The sequence below is a fragment of the Notolabrus celidotus genome, chromosome 6, assembly GCF_009762535.1.
Source record: "Notolabrus celidotus isolate fNotCel1 chromosome 6, fNotCel1.pri, whole genome shotgun sequence".
Classification (NCBI taxonomy): Eukaryota; Metazoa; Chordata; class Actinopteri; order Labriformes; family Labridae; genus Notolabrus; species Notolabrus celidotus.
The window spans coordinates 7,758,623-7,781,201 of NC_048277.1; the positions used below are offsets into that span (position 1 = coordinate 7,758,623).

Sequence of the window (22,579 nt, forward strand, 5' to 3'; positions counted from 1 at the left end):
AGGAGCACTAATGACCACAATATGCTCTGAAACACTGGAGGGCTGCAGGACGCCACTTCTAACTCAGGCTATGGGTCAGCTTGGGCCATCTGCTGGAAAAGGAATACGTTTGTGGTCAATATGCGTCCCACTACCCACAGACTAATGAAAGACTATATTTTACCATCCCATCACTGTGGCTGCGATTTGATGCAGTCAGTCCTATGATTGCAGTGTGGCTTCACTGGATGATTTCCCAGATGTACGGAGGAGTGCGAGTAGGAGGCTTGTTGGCTATTGTTATGTTTGCGTGCCTTTTGTCATCAGGGTTATGCACTGGCCTAACTCTGACTCCGGTGCTTTGCGTCCAGCAGCCAAACCTCGCCCACAGCCCTCGTGGCAGGTTTTAGAGTGGGATGACACAGAGATAGAGAGGCTTGTTGACTCATAATATCAATTATCGCCTCCAGTGTTGTGCCCGCAGAGAAGTTCAAGATCATTTGGAGAGCAGGAGAGGTTGTGTATGAGTGCGCCCACACCGGTGTGAGCACTCTGCAGAGGAGTGGACAATGTTCTTCATGCAGAGCTCATTTGCAATGTAACGACATATTACTGATTATGATCGGCCATAAACTGCACAGAGTACAAAGGGTACTGTACATCTTGTTTCTAATGATACACACACACACACACACACACACACACACACACACACACACACACACACACACACACACACACACACACACACACACACACACACACACACACACACACACACACACATCCTCTCACAGTGAGCTTACAGTGTATTTTGAAGTCCTTGTATTGTCTGTCCTCTATGGCCACCACATACAGAGAGGCTCGGTCAGGAAACATTAATCCTCCGGGTTTCTGTTTGACAAACGAGGCAGGGAAATAATTCAGCAATTAATCCTGAACACATTATAAAAGGTCTACATTACAGCTCCGCTGACATTTAATCCCTCAGCCAAGAACAAGTTTGAGTTATAGAGGCGAAAGTGTTCCCTCTGTGAATGGACTGGGACAGGGGAGCTGTTCATGAGGTCACTATGAGGCTGTAACTTTTGCTTTCTAATTACCAAAGACCAAAAAATATATGATAGATGTTAATAATAATATACTTTTCTGATGCGTGATGGCATTACAGCTCATGTTAGTCATCATTTTTTTATAGCAGAGATTTTAAACCTGAGTTAATGAGATAATGTTAACAGATTTCTAGATGAAAGTCAAAGTCTGCCACAAATTCAGACATTTTAAAGGATTCCTGTTTATGACAAAGTCTAAGGGCCACTTTATGGATGAAAATGAGATTGAGATTACAATTGTACATTTAGGAGACTTAAGTCCCAGATTTACAAGATTGCAGTTTCACATTTTCTAGATTAAAGTCACAAATAAACAAAGGATAAAATCGTACTTTATGTGAATTAAGTTGTACATTTTCCAGAATGAAAAAAATTAAACGGTGGTTATAAAATATGAAATTTGTACATTTACTCAAATGAAATCACAAATTTACAAGAATAAAAACTTTGCATGTCTGTCTATGTCCGCCTGTATATTATTTTGAAAGAGAAGATAAAAAAAACACAGCCATCTGCCCGCACTTTAATGAGGAACATGGAACATCTTGTGAAATTATAGGTATGTCTTTGGGCATATAAGCACCAGAATGTAGTATAACAATTTTCAAACTGTTGTGCAAGAAACTGAGTTCCTTCAAAAAGAGAGCAGGCTAACAGGCAGGGTGTACACGCTTCTACAATCACTTTTAGTCCTGAGGTGTTGAGTTTAACTTCACGAGATGATCAAAGATGGCTGGCTGCTCCTCTAAAATCACCTCATATTTTCGGTTAGTCTAGGCATAGATTTACTAGAGGCTGTAATCATGACTACTTTCTTTATTTTCATAAGGTTACAACCTTATAACACCAAATGCACAGCCAGAGTCTTGTAAATTTAAATACAGGACTTTATCAAAGTCTCAATTTTTTCTCTATCCTGAATGTGGCCCTCATCTTCCTTCGTAGTCGTTTGTATTAAAGTTAAATCAGGCTAATTTCTCAACTAACTCCACTGAGTCTAAAGATCAGAACACTGTCACCAAGGGTAGTCACTGAATCTTCTTTCATTAATTACTGTATCTCTTCATAATAACAGAGTACCACACCTAAAACACACATGAAGAGAGAAGCTTGGTAACTCAATGGGTAAAGTACTCTCTCTCTCTCTCTCTCTCTCTCTCTCTCTCTCTCTCTCTCTCTCTCTCTCTCTCTCTCTCTCTCTCTCTCTCTCTCTCAGAAATCTTTAAAAATCTTTCCATCAAAAAAGAGTCATAAATGAGCTTCAAGGTTAAGAAAAACAAAATAAAAGATTTTGTTTTGATGTTTTCTGCTATAAGGAACAGTCTGACAGATTTAGATTTGCAGGAGAACCATCCCTTGTTTTAAAGAATAACAAGCCAAAAGGCTGGGAGTGATTTCTTTAAAGGGGGAATTTAATTTGACTGTTACTGGATTATCATTTCAATTATTCTTTTAAAGTAGACAGTCATCCCAGTTTTTAGAGACTGCTCAGTGTTATCAGGATTATAAAATGATCTGCCAGTAGCCTGACAGTCAAGATCTATGGATAATACAGTGCTTTCTATTTTTCCCCTGATGTATCACTCGTATCAGGAGAAGCCCACACTCTGTATTGTGTTAGTGTCACTGCACACTCCACACATCACCATACCAGCCACTTGTCCCTGGCGAAGATGACAGTGTTGAGCATTGACTCGTAGAAGAGGCAGTAACCCATCCACTCAGATATGATGATGTCAACCTTCTCAACAGGGAGCTCCACCTCCTCCACCTTTCCTCTGAAGATGGTGATCACTGCAACACACATAATTCATGTTAAGTTACAGCAAAGTCAATCATTATGAATACAAACTGTGTTTTTAAGAAGCAACATGAACATTTAGAGATGACAATGACTGAAAAATCAATTTGTAACTGCACAGAACAGACTGAACACTTCTGCAATATTGTCTCTAAGATCCATGAGATCCATGTACAACTAAAAAAACTCACGTGTGAACATTTGAAAGAAAAAACAATTGACAGAAAGAAGGAAAAAGAACATAAGAAGAAAAAAATAAATGGAATGGATAAATAGATAGATATGAAGAGGAGAAGAAAGGAAGCCAGAAGAAAGAAGTACAATAAAGGACAGTGCTAATAGAGAGAGAATGAAAAGAACACAACAGAAAGAAAAGAATGAATAAAAATACAAACAAAAATAAGGATATGAAAATAAAAAATAAAAGGTGAAAAAGTAAGATGCTACAAGGAAAGGAAAGACAGAAATGAAAAAGGAAGGAAAAGTTAGAGAGAATAAAAATATTTTAAAAATGAAAAATGGACAGAAAAGGAAAAAGATAGAAAGACAGAAGGAAAAAATAATAAGATAAAGAAAGAGAAAGCTAGAGAGAAGAAGAAAACACAAAAGGGAATCATGAAAAAAGAAGGAAAGATAAAGAGTAAAGAAAGAAGCAAAGAATGAAAGTAAGAATAAGAGAGGGAAAAGGAAAGAAGGAAAAAAGGAAATAAGTAAAACAAAAGAAAGAAGGGAAAATGGAAAAAGGAAAGAAAGAAAGAAAGAGAGAGAGAAGTAAAACAATGAAAGAAAGATAGAGAGAAGGAAAGAAATAAATGGAAAATGGAAAGATAGAGAGAAAGAAAAGTGGAGAGAAAGAAAGAAATAATGAGAAAAAGAGAAGAGGGGAGAAAGAAAATAAGGAAATAAATAAATAAAGACATTAGAAAGGAAAAAGAAAAAAGAAAAACAAAATGGAAAATGGAAAGACAGAGAGAAAGAAAGTAAAAAAGAAAGAAAGAAAAGAATGAATAAAAATACAAACAAAAATAAGGATATGAAAATAAAAAATAAAAGGTGAAAAAGTAAGATGTTTACAAGGAAAGGAAAGACAGAAATGAAAAAGGAAGGAAAAGTTAGAGAGAATAAAAAGGTTTTAAAAATGAAAAATGGACAGAAAAGGAAAAAGATAGAAAGACAGAAGGAAACACAAAAGGGAATCACGAAAAAAGAAGGAAAGATAAAGAGTAAAGAAAGAAGCAAAGAATGAAAGTAAGAATAAGAGAGGGAAAAGGAAAGACAGTCAAAACAAAATGGAAAATGGAAAGACAGAGAGAAAGGAAGTAAGAAAGAAAGAAAAGAATGAATAAAAATAGAAACAAAAAAAAGAAAGAAAGAAAGAAAGAAAGAAAGAAAGAAAGAAAGAAAGAAAGAAAGAAAGAAAGAAAGAAAGAGAACAAAAGAACAGACAGTCTGTATGTGCAGTATTTTTCTTCCAGCAGTCTCAAACCCAGCAGAGTTTCAGGTTCTCAGTTTGAGGAAGGATCTGTGACCTCTCTGAGAAGAGCCCACTTCAGTTTTGTTGTTCTGCATTGGCAGGAAGTTACTGCAGAGTTTTCTGGTGATGTAAGTGACCGTCAGGATGACATGTGAACCTCTAATACTCTAACAGGTGATTGATTCCTGCTTGTTCACTTTGTAAAACTTGGAGTGAACACGGTGTTAACTCACTTTTCAATTACATGTGCATACTTGATATTCATAGGTGAACAGATGGGACGCTGGCTGACTTGCTGGTTTATGGAGCAATCATTCTGCTGATGCACAGTCAGGGAATTTGATTTAAAAGTAACAGGAGGCTTCTGTTTAAAATAAATACATATGCTCTGAAGTTATATAAGCTGGATGCAAATTTTTTCAAATGCATACCAATGAGTTGGTCCGTGAAGTATGAATGATAAACACAGACTCAGAAATAAACCATACTCAGAGATGAAAAATCCTTAACAGTGAGATATGAATGAGAGCAACCCATATGGGTTTTTTGACCTAAACTTGTGGCCTAGCCCCTTTTGGGGGCTGAAACCAGTCCCTATAATATGACCATGAAATTCCTCAGTCTTTGATGATTTCAAAGCTTAAAAGCACAGTGAGAATTATTATATCATGTTGAATCCTGCTCCAGTATCAGACATGAGGACTGAACATTATGTCAAAAAAAGAATATCTTAAGAAAAAAACGACCCCTCCTGCTTGATAACTTACTTCTCACTGACACACTTTACCAGCAGAGCTCTGAACAGAGACACTTCAGGGGGAGGGACGAATATCGAGGCAGTGAGACTATTTCAGAATTAGTTAAAGCTCCTTACAGTGCCTTTAATGTTGCTCAGAAGTTAGTGCTGATGTGGGTTGTTGTCCAACTGATTAACCAATGATTAAGTATGTTGTACTTCATAAAATGACCTGATGTTCCACCTTTCCATTGTTATGAAGCCTGAATCACAGGCACCATTTTTTAGGTGGTTTAGGCAGGACTGCGATGCCTCTGTCATGCCATGCTAATTGTGCATAGTTCAGAAAGGCTTCAGTGAAGATTGTACTGTTTTTCACCGCTTTTGTTTCTGCAAATCAGTGTAAAAGTATTAATGCAATGTAACATGAAGCAGCATCATGTGTTGTTGCAGAATCTCTCTGTGAAAAGTGTCTTGAGTTACTCATTATTCAGGTAGCATTGAACAATGAATGAACAATGAACAATTGTCATATATCCAATATGTACTATACTGCAACCTGTAGTGCAGAAATGGGACTTTATGAAAGCATTTAACCTCCCACCCTGAGTGTGACATCAGAGGTAAACGGCCACCATGCGATTATGGTAAATAGAGTGTTGTGTTGCTCCCAGATGCAGAGCTGTGTCATCAGTGTGGAGAGAAAGAGCAAACAGCTGCAGCTCTTACCGCTGTCCAGGTGGTTGGACTTGATGATCCTCTCTGAGTACTCTGAAATACTGGAGCATTCAATCTGTCAGAAAATGAGAGGAGAAAAAACATATTTTATGGAGGTTTGTGATGCTTTGAGAAAGATATGTACTTGCAATGAAATGTCCTCAGTGTGCCTATGATGCATCTTGAGAACATCTTCAATGTTAAATTCCAATCGCTCTGTACCTATTTAAAAAAATCACATTCAAACTGTGAAAAGCAAACTTATCTCTGTATACTTTGTAACAGAGGTTAAAGTGCATCATCTTGTGCTAGCTTTGTTAAGTAGTGCTATAGCTGCAGGTAAAAACATGCCTCTGCAGCAGTTTGTTCTCCCTGAAGGAGCAACAAACCCACAGCCAGAGCAAAGACACTAAAACTCAAAATCTGAAGGATGAGAACAGCCAAGGAGAACAGAGCTCGTCTTACCCTGCAGCTGTGAAGACAAAGAGCTGACAGGTTGGGTTGAGACTCACCTACAAGCTTATTCAAACATTTGACAGTTTGATAAAGAGCACTTTTGTTTTTAAAGACAAAACCCCGAAACAGGAGGAAAAAAACAGCATAGATCCATAAAGGCTCGATAAAATGAAATCATCAAGATGTGCACTCTCACAAACTGCCCTGAAACTCTTCTGTGTCTGTTTGGAATCCATAATTGTCCAAAATATTTGTAGCTATCCACATCCCTTTAAGTCCTGTGAGTCTTGTTTGTCCAGCCCATGGCACAGATCTACGACTGGATTAAGATCTGGGGACTTGAAAGAGAAAGTCAACACCTTGAACTTGTTGTGTTTCCCCAGGCCACCTTCTTACATTGCTCCATGGTCCAGTCCATGCTCCACTGGTCTGCTACTACACAGCCTTATATGCATCAAACTGTGATGCACTGGGGCGCAGTTTAAGTGTTCGCCCCATGGACTGAGGCTATAGTCCTGCTTGAGTGCTAGTGGCACTTTTGTTGAACCACAAAAAAAACACCTATGTCTTTGAATGTGGCTCACTGGTTTTCCTTCCTTGGACCACTGATCCCTGCAGACTTAGAACAACACACAATAGCTCTAGTTTTGGTGATCTTCTGACCCAGTCGTCTAACCATCATATTTTGGTCTTCATCAAAGTCGCTCTCATCCTTACACTCACCATTTTTTCAGCTTCCAACACAACAACTTCAAGGACAAAATGTTCTAGCTACCTAAAACATCCCACTCACTGACAGGTGCCACTGTAAAGACATGATCAACCATAGTAATAGTCAGTAAACTACCGGTTTGTGCATGTATCAATAAAGATCCAAGAGGACTTTGCTCCATTCATTTCAATAAAAATGACAGAAAACCTGATGAACTTACAAACATTTTATGTCTTTATATTCAGGACACGATGATCAGTGTGTTTAGCTGTGTATGTAATGTATGTAACTATTGTGTGAACGTTTGCAGAGAGAGAAGTTAAAAGACAAATACTGAGGTGCAAGAATTCTCAAAGGACACAAGTAAGAGAAAAAAAATATGCTTTTTCAGTTAGTCTATGTTCTGGATAACTGGCATTATGGGCAACAAAAGGAGACATGAAAAGCAAATTGAATAAAAAGTTAAATAAAATAAAAACATCCATCCTTCCATTATCTTGACCGCTTATCCCATTCAGGGTCACAGGGGGGCTGGAGCCAATCCCAGCGGACTTTGGGCAGTAAAATAAAAACCAAAACTTAAAAACATAAAGACTTATAAAACAGATGCATAAAATGAGAGTTCAAATTAACTAAAATCACACAATTAAAGCTTTCCTGCAAAAATGTGTCTTGGGTAATGAAATAAAACACGGGGATGAGTGTAGGAGCTCTGACTGAAAAAGCCCTGTCCCCTTTAGTTTTCAGTCGGGTCCTGATGAGTCTGTGTGGTCACTAGCTGATAAATACTGCATGGTAGTTCACTCCTGTGATTCTAAACCTTTGGGTTCAACCCTTTTAAGGGTAAAGAGGTAAATCTAAGGGGATCATAAGATTACCATTATAGGAGGAAAGAAGAACGTTCTGTTTCACAAATTGTTAACAACCTTTTTCAGCAGTAAAATCTGTCGCTGCCAGATTGAGTTAAATTTGATTTTCCACCTGACATGCAGTAGAAGAATAAAGTAGCATAAAATGGAAGCAGAAATGAAGCATGGTAGAATAGAATACATACATTTAGTTACTTTACATCACTTCTGAGGAGTGATTCTGTTTCGAGATACTGCCTTGATGCTTCTATTCTCAGACACTTATAGCAGAAAAATGACTCTCAATTTGATTTATGTGTGGCCCTCACAAACAGCTCCTTCTGATGTATCTCTCTGCACTTTCATTCCTTTGTGATTTGTAGCAAAGTTCAGTGTAGATATAAATCTGTTTTCCTCTGTAAACTCTCCGAGCGTGAATGTTTGTCAAATAGAGCAGACACCATAAGGTGCTCTCTGAGGAAGTAAACAAGGTCATCTTTTTCTAACATCTCTCTGAAGACGTCTTCTTCTCCCATCCTGAAAAAACCCACCTCAGGCTTCACCTTGTTAGTATACCTGAAAGAGTATTGGGTAAACCGTATCAGTAAATTATTTATAATTTACTCAGAGGATAAGAGGACTTCAGAGTCCTGATTTAAAGACAACAGGTGAGATAAAATAGAAAACAAGCTTTGAGTTTAAAGATTTTTTTTCCGTCTCAGTGTGATAACAAGAAGAAGGTATTTCATCACCTACATTGTGTCTGAGACCTGAGAGCCTCACAACTGCAAATAACCAACATGGAAGGGATCACCATGCGACACCAGGATTAAATTAGCATTTAAAGAAAATAAAAAACTATAAAGGGATATAAATCACAAAGTGCCCAACCTCTTTTTCAGCCCTGAAACACTGCCAGAGCCTCCTTTTTTAAGGAATTAATGTAATGATTAGTCGCTGCTCAACTGCGACCAGCGCTGAAGTCCCAGTGGGACCTTCAATTTCTACTTTCATTACTCTCTTGACATTTTAAATTCTTATCAATTATCCTTACACACTGCTTCATTCCTTTGTTCCATTTCTCGCCTCCTGAAATGCAGCTCTCTCACATGTTCCTCCAAACAATCTCTTTTCCATCTTCTCTTAGAAATCCTGAGCTAGTATTTTGTGTCCTGTTCTGCCCACCCGTGCAGAACCAAGGCTGATTTATAGTAGATCCAGGAATAACAGAGCTGTAACGTATCAAAGGTCCTTCATTCATCACAATTAACTCTCGACACTTTTTGTAAGCAGCTCACAAACATAATTAGAACATAATTCAGAGGGAGGCATTTGTCAATACTAACCTCTTACTGCATCAAGTAGACTGAGGGTATAGATTTTCACCTGAGAGGGCACACCAAGTTTCACTTCCCCGGTTAATCAGAGGTGTGCAGAATCATCTGGTCGTAATCAAGCAGGGGACCCTTGAATGAACTCAGTGCTCCAGATCGTAAAAAAGGTAAAGCCAGAATTGGAGGCTCTTAGGGGAGAGGGGGGTGAAAAATAGAGGCACTCAGTTGTGCCTGACACTCTCGTGGAAGAATTAAGTCTGCTGGGCTTTTATTTTGGAGGCAGAAACCAATTAGACATGTTCAATAAGCAACACACCCACTGAGAGATGGGCAAATTAGGAAATATTGCCTTGAATATGTCTCTGTTTTTCCCTTCAATACAGAGCCACATACAACCCTGACTCCATAAAGGTGGGACACCGTGTTAATGTGGATAAAAACAGACTTTGATACTTTGCAAATCATTTAAACCCTGTATCCAACTGAACAAGGTGCACAGACAAGATATCAAATGTTAAAGCTGAAAATCTGTATTGTTTCATGAAAAGTGCATTAGCAAATAGTTCAACAGTTTCAGAATAATGTTCCTCAGAGTAAATGACAAAGAATGAGTGGATTTTATCATCTACAGTACATAATATCATTAAAAGATTAAATCTGAGGACACCTCTGTACAAAAGGGACAAGGACCAAAACCAAGACTGGATGGACCTGATCTTAAAAACAGACATGACTCTGTAGTGGAAATTACTACATAGGCTCTAAGTCATTTCCAAAACCATTGTGTGTGAACACAGTTCATCACTTCATCCACAGATGCAGGTTTAAACTGAACCATGCAAAGACGAAACCATATATAAACATGATCCAGAAACACCAGAGACTTCTGTGGACCTGAGACTGTTTAAGATGAACTGAGGAAAAGTCAAAAACTATCCTGTGGTATAGGAATCTAAATTTGACATTAGTTTTGGCTTACCTATCTGTGAAGGCTCCATTAATCCAGACGACGCCTTTTTAGGGAAGACCATACATTTTTCAGCAAGAAGATGCCAAACCACATTCTGTACGTATTACAACCACATGGCTCTGTAGAAGAATAGTCAAGTTGCTGAACTGGCCTGTCTGCAGTCCTGACCTGAAAACATTTGCCACATTATGACACAAAAATACGACAAAGGAGACCCTGAACTGTTGAGCATTTGAAATCCTGTATCAGGCAAAGAAGAGGTGATGCAACACAACAGTTAACGTGCACCTGCATCAGCTTTTTTTAGAATGTGTTGCCCGTGTCAAAGTTAAAATAAGTACAGTATATACTTCCCATAAAAAAATTACATCTTTCATTTTCAACATTTGATTTGTTGTCTTTGCACTATTTTTACTTAAGCATGGAGTTTAAATGATTTGAAAAGCATCACAATCTGATTTATCAACATTTGGCCCAACTTTTTGGAAATGGGGTTGTTTTGCCAACACATCCATTCTCTACTGAGATTCTGACCTTTTCTCGTAGTTTCAGTTTCCCAGCATGCACACATGATGCACACTTGACATTAGCGTCCCTTCCCTGCAGCGTCCCTGTTTTCTGCTGCCTATTAGTGGAGGACGGTGTGAAGGCTGCTGGTGGCGCCCACAGCCTTCTGCCTGTATGTCTGTCAACTGCTTCACGCACAACACTGATGCCCCCACCTAATGACTCATGTTGCACCAGGTGTATGATCCTTGTGCACTTGCAGGCATATGAGTGTGCGTGTGCATTTCTGTGCTGTTATTGTGTGATAATAGGGCTGCCAATGACAGCCTCTAATTAGCAATGATTTCTTGTCTCTTTCTGGATCTCTGTAAGAGGAGACAGTATTAGCCATGTGTCCATCAGTGTCAGTGGGAGAGCTGATGCCTTGCGGCGTGTTTACATTCACAACACCCTCGCACGGTGACTCTAGCACCTCTCACTAGTGTCAGTAAGACTCACTGTCACTGTCATTGTATTCTTCCCTCTGGGCTTCCTCAAGCCTTTTCTCTGGAGACTCAACAACAAGCTTCTAAATTTTCCCAGGTATCACTTCTCCCGTGTGTCCGTTCTGTGACCTGTCAGTCATACAGTAACCCAGACAGGAGCAACACTAAGAAATGTGCCGATAAATGGGATATGACTTTGCTCTGGAGCATTTAAGTTTGAATACAGTTACTTTTCTCTAGAATTGAAAGTTGACCTTGTCTAAGTGCTCACGAAAGGTTAGGAAGAGTTTCTGCAAAAAACTAACACTAAGAAATGTCAGTGGATCAAAGGTTCAGAATGATATGCTCAAGGCAAGACTACAGGAGATTAAAAATCCTAATAGATTCAGAAACCAGGTTTCATGACCCACATAATGAGAAAATACACAGATTTCCTTCTTTCTCATTAAAAACTTGAATAGATTACAAGCAGGAGAATAATGAATGATGCAGTACTCATTAGAGGATGTCATTAAGGAAGAACTGTATCGCCTCATTTAACCTGATGTGATCACACAGGTGTGAACAACATGGAGACAAACAGCCAGCTGATAACACTTACAGTGAGATGACAGCACAAAGACTGACACATCTAGATCAGATAAGGGGGAGACGTGGTTAACAGATGTGTTTACTCTTCAGCAAGAAAAGAAGAGCGTGTTCCTTTTGTACCTGTGAGGCAGAGATCACACTACAAGATAATTGGGCTGATTCGGGACCCGATTCCTTCCTTCGGACCAAAGTCAGCAAAGGCGTGATGTTCTGAAAGTTCACAAGGTGATCTTGTCAGGTTTTCTTGAAGTGTGAAGTATTCAGAGGGATTTTACTTCCCCTGCGAAGGAGACAATCAGGGCCGCATCGATTTGGAAACATTCATATTAAACAGGTTCAATATTTACGATCAGACATCCTCTTGTGTGTGGTGAGCCGAGCATGCACTCTGTGGATTGTCACGTTGAACAGAACAACAGCCAATCAGGAAGCATGCTAACTGAAGAAGGAAGCACAACAAACACAACCAGGGCAATAACTATGAACGAGAAGCAGGAACTTAGATGGATGTCAAAAAAAGAGAGACCAACTTGTTGATTTGTTGCAACAACTCAACGTGAAAAGGTCCCACAATGAAACTGACAAGGAGAGGAGCTGAAAAGAATTTACTATTACGATGGATGAACCAAGTGGCTAAGCAGCTAGCAACAGTTAGCTTTACAACCATCCCGTCATTTGCTATTACGCTAAAGTCATGTTTGACTGTGAAAGATTTTGGAAAGTGTGGACTCTGAATGAATGAATCTGTCAGGGTGTGGTGTGCTGTGTTGGTCATTTCTCTTCACACACTGTAAGAACAAAACTTTAAAATCTGTTATCATTAATCATCACATGTGGACTCTTTCTCATAACAGACTCCTAGGATTGAAAAAACAGCATGCTGGCTAAGTTTGACCTCAGGGCTTGTAGTTTACCACAGAAACTTTCTCTCATTGGCTGTTTTGGTCCTTTTCTTAAGGTGATGTTAAAATTATCCAGATAATAGATCTTAAATTACAAACCTGCTCAAAGTTATCTCAAAACTTAATGATCTGTGAGCCGTTGGGGGGTTTTAAGACAGGATCCTCAACATCCTCTCTTGGCCTTATTATCTATCCCAGACATCACTTATAAACAAGATCTTACTCTAGACTCTTCCCCTGATAGTTGAGGGGGTTCAGCTGGGTATAAAATGATCCAAAGCTCTTGTAGTCTGACTCCAGCCTGATACAGATGAGTTGATCCAGCTCTCAATGGCGTTTGTAATTCTTCATTGAGGGTTTCAAAAGCCGGCTGTCGATGTCATTAGACTGTGATACACTTGTTTGTGTACTTGTTTTTTTATCATTTACATTCTGTTCAGTGGCTCTAACTAGCATTGTCATTTGCTGCTGTTTCTATTATCTGGCTGCTTTCATCACATCCACGCTTTGAAATCCCCCTTAGATAAAGCTTTCCAAAATGCTGTTTTATCGACTGTAAACCAAAGTGTCATCGACAGGGAGAATCCAGACATGAGAATAAACTCTTTTTTAAAGCTTTGAGTCATTTCAGGCAAACGCCCAGAACAAAATCAAAGGAGAAGGAGCCTCCAGACAAACATCAGGGATTAGTAATTAGGTTTTCATATTCACGGCTCATTCACACTTCTTTCTGGCTGATGATTGGTTGACTGAATCATCTCCAGTTTTTCACTTTGCTTAATACAATGATCCTGGAGAGTCACAGCCACTAGAGAGCACATTCACAGAGAATATTTGTAACTTTCTTGGAGGCGGTGTCATAAAATAAATAGTCCAAGCTCTGAGTGTGAGAGCCTGTGGACTAAAGCTGCTCCCTGTGGTTACTTATCAGGGTTTGAGGAGGGCTGGAGTGACTCAAGTATGTGGACAGAGCACAAATATATTAATTACTTCTACAGCTTCAACTGCAACTTTTTTATTACCCTGAAGGGTATTTGATCTGCAGCAGGCAGCAAGACCCAAAACACCATACAGCACATCCGGAATAAACAGAAGCTCCACAGCTTAAGTGAAAACAAACATACTCCCACCACACTGAACCAGAGAATGAAGGAGTGACAGCAACACAGGAAAGTGCATCATCAAGTCAACATCTTGTTGATGCTTTTTGAAATCCTGCATACCACTCTCCTGTTGGCATCCATTCATAACACCTAGAGTCTGAGATCTCTCATGCCCATTAACTAATCTGTAGCTGGTGCTCAGAGATGGAAAGTAAAGAGCTTCACCTGCTTGATTTAGTTTAAAAGAGGGTTTATGGATCTCTACTTAATAATATGTATATCAACAACTTGATGCATTTGTGCTGCATGTTTAAACATGACACTGTGTATTTTCTGCTATTCTTGTTTTTAGAAAGGCAGTTTAATAATCTCCAAATAAAAGGTGACCTTCTGTTGGCTACCCACAGAAACAGCCACTGGACACGTCCTTCAGAGGGACTCTTGACTTTGATACTGAGAGGACACTTCAAAGTCTGGATGCTGAACCTTAACAGCAGGAAACACATGTCTTCATCCTTCAGCCACAGAATTTGTCTTCACAAGTTTTTGTTTTTCTGAGCAGAGAATGAATGCACTTTGGCACCTGTCTGCAATGAATAGCTAACAGAAACTAATTCTCATTCCATGCTGCACAGCAATAACACTTTTAATAACATTATGAAGGAGACAAATATTGAAGTGTACGATATTGGTCCAAATGTAAGACAAACCTGATTAAAAGACAGACCCCACCATTCCAGATTAATATCTGGGAAAATACTTTTTGAAGACCAAATCTTGTTTTATACAGAAAAATAAATCGTATTAAAAAAACAACCATCTGTATCCTCTCTGCTGAGCTCCAAGGCTTTCACCTGAATGTCAGCTCTAGTAATGGGCTACCTTTGATCTGTTTTTCACACTCACACACTCTCCTCTCAGTCTTTTTGGAAGCAGCCACTTTGAGCACCACAGTGAGATCTTCTCTGACTGTTAGTATTATACATACGAGGTTTTTGACTTGCCATCTTTGAACATCACACTCAGTAACACCATATTTCAGTTCAGTGACACCCAGTAAATGACCCTGCTGTATTGATAGCTATCATCTTAAAACTAGCATCATAACTCTGCCTCAGTTGTTGAACAACTTGTCCTACTTTTGAGCCACTTTGTTCTGGACACTCTTCATCTTTCATCCTCCTGGTGCTGTGGTTGTGAGTGACAGCTGGCCTCAGTCATGAGGGGTAAACTCACTTGACATAAGAGGTGCTGTCCACTGCTGTGATGGACTGTAGCTTTCAAAAAGTCTAGACCCTGATACCACTTTCACAGACATATTCTAAGGAAAGAAGACTCATATTTGGATCAATATGGTACAATAACTCTAACGTGTTATGAATAAGTTTGAAAAATTCAATCTTAATTTTAGTTTTTTATTGAAGCATAAATGTAGGATATTAAATGTGTGTCCATGATTGAATGGCTCTGGTGCATATGGACTTTAGCACCACAGAGTGTTTTATAGGTACTCTGCAGATCCAAAAAGAGGTTATCATTTTTCTTTTTAAAGTAACGAGGTCCGTATGATGGAGTGGTGTTGTTGTTGGCCCATAGCCCAGTCTCTCCACCTCTCCAGCCCATCTTTCATTTGCAGCTTTAATAAGCTTAGGGATGATAAAGGTGTTGGGCCACGCTGCAGAGCTTAAACGTAGAGCACCTAAATCCAAGGTGAACTAAATCCCTGAAATCTTAGCGTCTTATTTATGAGGATAAAACCCTGCAGGACAGGAGGGGCATGCTGAGGTCATATTTCAGTTCAAAGTACAAAGCGGGAGATAGGAAAAAAGAGCATAAGCAGAAGAGGAGGGGAAAATGAACACAGAGATGTGAGGCAAAGTCACATACACACATGTAAGCTCATAACATCAACCAGTAGCTCAGAACAAGTCTCCTGGCATTCCCAAGTTCGTCATCCCACCCCTGAAGCACACCCTGTCTGCATCAAAGAATACTTCCTCGTGGTGATCCTGGTTAGTGGTGTGTCTGCAGAATATATATTTCCAGACATGCCCTGACTAGTGATTACTTCTGCGCCAGCACACGACAACACACACAGCTCTATATCTGTTCAGCTCAGCCTATCAACCAGCCTGAGAGGCTGCACACGTTTATCGCCCGCCTGTCAGACAAGATACTCCTCTAAGATTAACAGGAGTCTGGTGGAAATGGTTAAAATGCAGATCCAGAGGGAGTGAGGTGCACACAGTGTCTGCAGCGATCAGACTGATGGTTCAACATGATAACACCCAACAGAAAGGGATCATGCCTTACCCCATACACGTGCTTCGCCCCCGCTTTGGCTGCAAACATGGATAGGATCCCAGTCCCGCTCCCCACATCCAGCACTATTTTGTCCTTGAAGACGTGCTTGTTGTGGTACATGGAGTTCCTGTAGGTGAGCGTCCTCACTTCGTCCTTCAGCATCTCCTGGTTAGCATGGACAAACAATATCAGGGAGAAGCTGACACAACTAAAACCTGTGGAGAGGGACAACCTTTCTGTTAATTTAAAAACATGGGCTGGGGAATGGAGGTCTGGATTTGCTGTGATACCTGTAGAGGAGCGGTGAAAAATAAAACCCTGAACCTAATGTTACTCTATTACCTCTCAGACTTTCGCTCATACATTCAAATCCTCAGTTGGTGTTTCTGAATAAGCCCTGGGAACCTGCAGGCTCAGCCTGCTCTACATCTCCTGTCTGAATCTCTGTCACAGTGTGTGAGAGTGAAGACTATTCAGAAATGTCAGAAATACACCTGCCCTATATTCCCAAAATATATGAAAGAAGAGAACAGTATGCAGGTCACATGTGCACTGTGCACACAGGCTCCGTGACTTTTTATTTCTGCTGTCTTGTGTTGTGTCTTAAGGGTGCAGCTGAACTTTGGAGAGCTTACAGTAAAACATCATTACAAACAGTGCAACAATTAAACAGAAAAAAAGAAAACAACTTGTAATTAAAGGTGCAGATACGATAGATTCGTTTTTCAAGTCCTCATCCATTCTCCATTCAGACTGTGTTGAGCTCTGTGCCGGTATATAAATATGGATGGATAAAATGTGGGTCTAGTCCACAGCAGAACAGATTCTTGTGTCAGTTTTAAGCAGACACTCACAGTTATGGAAAGGTGCATGACTCTTGTGTTCGTTAAATCGCACTATTTGTCACCTGTGCTGTCAATCACAATGTCACATCCTCTCTTTGTAGCATCAAATAACTAATCAAAACTAAACTTCTCAAAAACAACAAACCCTTCCATATAAATCAAGATGATGACATGGTTTCTAAAACCTTGTTTACATTTTTTTTATTATTTCAGTGTATTTCAATTTAAGTTTAAGCTTGACCCATGTCCCATCTGTTAACATGGAAAAGGTGAGCTTTATGACCTATACTGCAACCAGTCAGAAGAGGGAGCTCTAAATAGTTTTGCTTTACAACAGGTTTGCTATCTATCTTCGTACGAGTAGGAATTCAGCTGTCTGGAGCTCATGTCCTTTGATCAGACTGACCGACAGAGACCCTGACCAAGGTTCAAACCACCAGTGAGACAAAGTATTTAGTTGTTCAAGTTTATTATTGCAGTCTAAAAAAGAAGGATAATCTACCTGGGAGGCTTATTGAGAAATGATGATGACTGTTAAAGTGCTTTGATGAGACAAAAGAGGATTTTGAAACAATTAGGCACATCTGAAGGGAGATGAAATGCAATGTCTGTAGAGAACAAAGAAAAGTAGGCTAATTCACAGCCTCTGTCTGCTTGGCCAAGAGCTTCAGTGTGGATCTGTGAGAGAGAAATTCTGTCTGACTCAGTGAGAGCCACAGTTGTGACTGTGCAGGCTGTCTGCACTACAAGCAGCCAAATGTGCATGCAGTGTAAGGAAAACTGTTTGTTCATTTGAATCTGTTGCATCTCCAATTATAACTGTATGAACACAAAGTTTTACAAAGCAAAGGGTGATATACAAGTGCAATTACTTATCCAATAACAACTGGAAGGAGTTTTTTTTTCCTGCATGGTTTTGTCAAGAAAAGTCACCAGGCATGATTAGCATCCTTCTAATGAAGACGCAGGAAGGAGAACAGCTCATAGGACATACCTCATGTATACCAAAGTGTGCATAGGAGTCGAAGTAGTAGTCCCGCGAGGTCATCTCCTCTGGGTTAAGGAACTTGGACATCTTCCCCCGCCCAGGACAGCTAGGTAGGTTGGCAGCATGGGGGGTGTGTGGGGGGATAGGAGGCCGGGAGGCATGCTGGATGGAAGGCACAGGCTTGGGCAATGAGGTGGGCTGTGCCGAGCGGGATTGAATTATGCGGACTGGCTGTGGCTGTGACTGTTGGTGCTAGAAAGAGAGTGACAAAGAAGAAAACACTTTAAGACTGTTAGAGGAGGCAACAAAGCAAGGATGTCACAGAGGGTTGTCATGTACATTCAAAAGTGTGTTTTATTCAAAGACAGTGACAGGCTTTGACTTTACAGCCAATCCTTTTAACATTTCATCTGATCTCTCAGCTCATCCGTCAGTCTGCTGCTTCACAAAGCAGTCTGCTGAGTTCACAGTGAGTCCAGGGAGTCCGCTGGGTTTATGGGATGCTCTCAGCGCTGACATGGAGTCAGGCTGTCCGTCAGCAGAAGGCAGAGATGGCCAGAGAGCTCTTCTCCGCACAGAAGGTACAGCCTTAATGCCCTGATTATCACCTCGGACGCCAGCTGGGGAGGTCTAGCCTCAGTGCTTGTGTGTGTGTGTTTTGGATTGTGAGCAAGAGAAAGAGAGAGAGTGGCAGATTACCAGCATTTCATTTTTCAGCCAGTAAGCCATTCTGGTGTTTATTCTCGTTCCAATTTTCAGGCCTCTAAAAATAAATGTTAAATAATTGGCGAGCTCCACAAAATAGGAGGTGATTTTATACAACAGACAACAATGCTTCAGTGTTACAACAGTTTATGTAATTTTTTATCTGGCTGATGTGTCAGGATCTTCACCTCGTGCAGCATTCAGCCTTATAAAGCACAGTTTTCTATCTTCATTCTTGAGGCACTTTACAGCAGAGATGTGCAGTTCAAGAACCCTATTTTTCAATAATCTAAAACAAGCGATGTTGAGTGCACAACCGAAATGAATGAAGGCGTGTCCCACCACATTTTTCTCATTACCGGCGCACAGTCTGGGTTCTTAGTGAGGTGCAGGGTGCAAAGAGATTGTATTAAGTCCCTTGATTATTCAAAGGTGTGTTTTTGGGCATAACATGAATCAAACCAATCAGACTGTCTGCTATCAATCCCTTTAAGGGTCAGGTAGGTCTGCAGGTAGGCATGTTGCTATTTACAGGACTGATTTCAGTCTTTCTACTGAAATATACCTGGCTTGAGGCATTGTTGAAGTTCTCCCAGGCAAATGCAAGAAAACCCCCAGTTCATCGTTTGAGTTCTGTCAATGCATGGATTGACATTATATCCATTGAAACGATTTCTCTGAACAGCAGAAATGATTAGGGACTCCACAAATTAACAGATGTACATTGACCCATGAGGCACAGCAGTGTAGCTTAATTAGTTATTCAAAACTCAGGACACACCGACAGCATAGGACTGAATTTAATTATGATTAACGTCCCAAGTGTTGTACATATGGGGAAGGTAAGCTGTTAAGTCTTTATTTGCTTGTTTTTGCTGCTGGATCACGTGGCTGTAAATTGAACTGCATGCATAATGGATTCAGTCTTTATGAATATTTGTGGGCACAGCTGATAGTTATGTTTGAGAATTGTAAATCAAATCTATACGCCTTCATTTGTGTAAATGTGTGTGTGTGTGTGTGTGTGTGTGTGTGTGTGTGTGTGTGTGTGTGTGTGTCTGTTTCTGTATTTACTGGACAAGTGTGCACATGATGGAAGGACTGTTTACGATCAGGGTCTGCAGTTTTTTGCACGGCTGAGGTGAAGTAGGCATGTGATGAGGTAAAAAAATACTTGCTTCTTCAAACAGTCCATCCTACTAAAAATCTCAGTTTCATTGTATCAGTACAAACACTGATATTTCCTTATGAGTGGGAGCACTGCTGCATGTCACAGTTGATGTTTAAAAATCCAAGGAACAAACATTGTGAACTCTTACACCCATCTTACTGTCTAACTTATGCACCCTCTAAATAGCAGTAAATAACTGCACCACTGACTGTAGCCTTTAGACCAGGTTTTTGTTGGTCTAAGGTACAGACGGTTTCTACCCCAAGTTAGCAATATGCCACCTGTACAACTGACCACAACACAAGACCAACACATCCATTGGTGCTAACATGGGTATAAGTTCACTCGATAATTACGTTACACAGGCCCTGGCTGGAAAATGAAAACTGTCTTGGGTGGAAAATAAAAATGACACTTGTGCTGCATGCCAAGACGTTTAGTTCCAAGTGTACGATCAGGCCAAGTTAAATAAAATAATATCCTTCAGATGTAACCCTGACTTCAGGAGGTGTCAGATAACAGTTGAAATTAATGCCTATTTCTAAACAACTGAAGCAAGTCGTTTGTCCCTTTAATTAGTATGGCTTGCATATAACAGAGTCAATAAGGTGGATAACCTTACTAATAGATGAGGTCATACTGCTGTGACAGGTCTGAGTGCATCTTCATAGCAAACACAAAGTAGTATTCCTATTAGTGCCATTGATTTTTCCTCATTTGAAAGAGTCAGTTTCCCCCTTCTCTTCATCTTTCTCTCCCTACCTTCATATTTAACTTGGTCTTCTCGTTCCCTGCTGGGGTAAATGCCACAGACTGGGACATAATGACCAAAAAAACAGGTGTGGGAAAATAGCTACTCACAACATGGTGCATCCACACAAAGGCTGATGTGAGTCAGGCACAAAGCAGGAGTTCACAAATGATGCATTATTAAGATGCTTTTAGCTATGCTACCTGCTGGGCTCTGAGGATGGCTAGTCTGTCAGTCCGTAGTGTTGTTTCAGACTCAAATGTGCACTTCTGACAGGAGTTTTTGCATGTTGGCGTGCTCATGTTGGTTCAAAATCATAACCAAAGTAATCTTGAGACACTTTGCAAAATGAGAAGGGTTAGACCTTACTCTTTGTTGTGGTGTTATTAGAGACCACCAAACACTTCGCTAATTAAAGCAACAGTGGAGAGGAAAAACTTCCTTTTAACAGGTAGAAACCTAAAGCAGAACGAGACTCATGGAAAATAGACAACTGCCTCGAGTTGTGAGTACACAAGCTAAAATGGGGTTAGATGGAGAGACAGGAAGAAAGAGTACCAGTTGCCTGTATTTCAGAATGTCAATATCCAGCTAGCATTCTGCTATTTTAGACTGATGCCAAATTTCTAAACTACAGCTGCATTACCAAAACATGACTACTAAACTAAACTAATTAATTGGTCAATAAACCATGCTAAATTAACAAGTAAATGTGCAGAGATCATCTTAAATGTTCTTACCAGTTTTAGTATGAAATCTTGTTTTTAATGGATTTTAAGTTGATCAGTAACAGCTAAAAAGGAGGCAGAACATCTGTGTGAAAAAGTTTTAAAAAGGTCATAAAACTTTCAATATGAGCATCAAAAAACCCAAACCCACACTGATTTTCTACACAACCTAGTTTTTCAAGAGAGAAAATGGTTACTTTTACAAAAATATTGATTTATTTCATGTATTACCATCAAGAGGTATCCAAAGTGTTGAAAAATGGAACCAATGTGGTAGTGCAAAAAACTGCAGTTCCTCGAGTGTCCAGTAGAGGCCGGCTCAAATGCCGAGGAAACTCCATTAGAGTCCATGTTCAAAAAATATATCCAACTTTACAGCAGAATTAAACATTTCCACCTCATTACGAAAGTGATTTTGGTCTCTTTCTCTTATTTCTTTATTTGTGACAACAGTATAAGTGGTTGAGAATAAGAGGTATATTTCATTAGGTCTGTGTGTATTTAATCAAATAATAATGCAGCAACCTGCTAGTAAAAGGGGCTGTAGCTACAGTTCATGGCAGCCATATTGCTATAATGCTGTACTACCTAGATGTAAACAAGCACTGATGACAGTTGGCGTTGGCAGTTGAAGGGCAGCATGGTTTGCTAGTATGTTGATCTAGAAAATGGAGGTACATTTCTATATATGCTGTGTCTGGTTAAACTGATAGATAACCCTTCAACCAGAGCAATGTTACCAGCCCAGGCATGTGTTGAGGATAACCTACAGGATGGACCACTAAGACTATGTCCCTGCTTGGTCTATGATGCTATGGACTTCTTTAATTTCTTTAAGCTCTGTTGTCTATCTGAAGAAGAAGCTCCACAGTGCAGCTCAGCTCAATTTTGTTTTTCAGTTATTTTGATTAAACACCCCGAGACATATTTTATGAATACTTCTACAACGTATTAATTGTTGGAATCATCAAAGAGGATGTGTGAAGAAGAGCTTTTATTGAGGTGTTACCTCAATAAATGTTATCACTTTTAATGAGCAGTCATTTCATGATGCTAGGGAATGAACACTCGGATGACACGACTCTCAGTTTTAAGATGCGTTCACTGCCAGGTTAAAAGACTGCGGATGAAATCTTGGCATCTTTGAAGTGAGAGTAAAAAGGAGTGTTTCAAAAGGAGCCAACACTGAAACAGTCGATGAAGACAGGGTCACAGAGGAAGTGATTAAGAATGTAATAGAAGATCTATCAGGACTTTCTAAACGTTGTATTGCAAATAAACTAAACTGCTTCGGGCTGTGATTAATGGTTGGTTTATATTTAAGTAACAGAGTTTGGTTAGAGATGAGCAGCTGCACTGA

The 22,579-nt window shown here is 39.8% G+C and overlaps 2 protein-coding genes across 2 annotated transcripts in view; one reads left to right on the forward strand and one right to left on the reverse strand.

Annotated features, from left to right (window-relative positions):
• Positions 1 to 708, forward strand: part of cracr2aa (calcium release activated channel regulator 2Aa) — a 43,999-nt gene extending 43,291 nt beyond the window's left edge. Inside the window, exon 19 of the mRNA XM_034686552.1 lies at positions 657 to 708. The gene's annotated coding sequence lies outside the window, so the exon portion shown is untranslated. The remainder of the gene's footprint in view (positions 1 to 656) is intronic.
• LOC117814957 (protein arginine N-methyltransferase 8-B) overlaps positions 1 to 22,579 on the reverse strand; it is a 42,004-nt gene that overhangs the window by 17,050 nt on the left and 2,375 nt on the right. The window contains exons 2-6 of the mRNA XM_034686554.1: positions 17,871 to 18,116; positions 16,041 to 16,196; positions 5,832 to 5,895; positions 2,743 to 2,885; positions 786 to 873 (exon numbers count right to left, since the gene is read on the reverse strand). Coding sequence (XP_034542445.1) covers positions 786 to 873; positions 2,743 to 2,885; positions 5,832 to 5,895; positions 16,041 to 16,196; positions 17,871 to 18,116 — 697 coding nt within the window. The remainder of the gene's footprint in view (positions 1 to 785; positions 874 to 2,742; positions 2,886 to 5,831; positions 5,896 to 16,040; positions 16,197 to 17,870; positions 18,117 to 22,579) is intronic.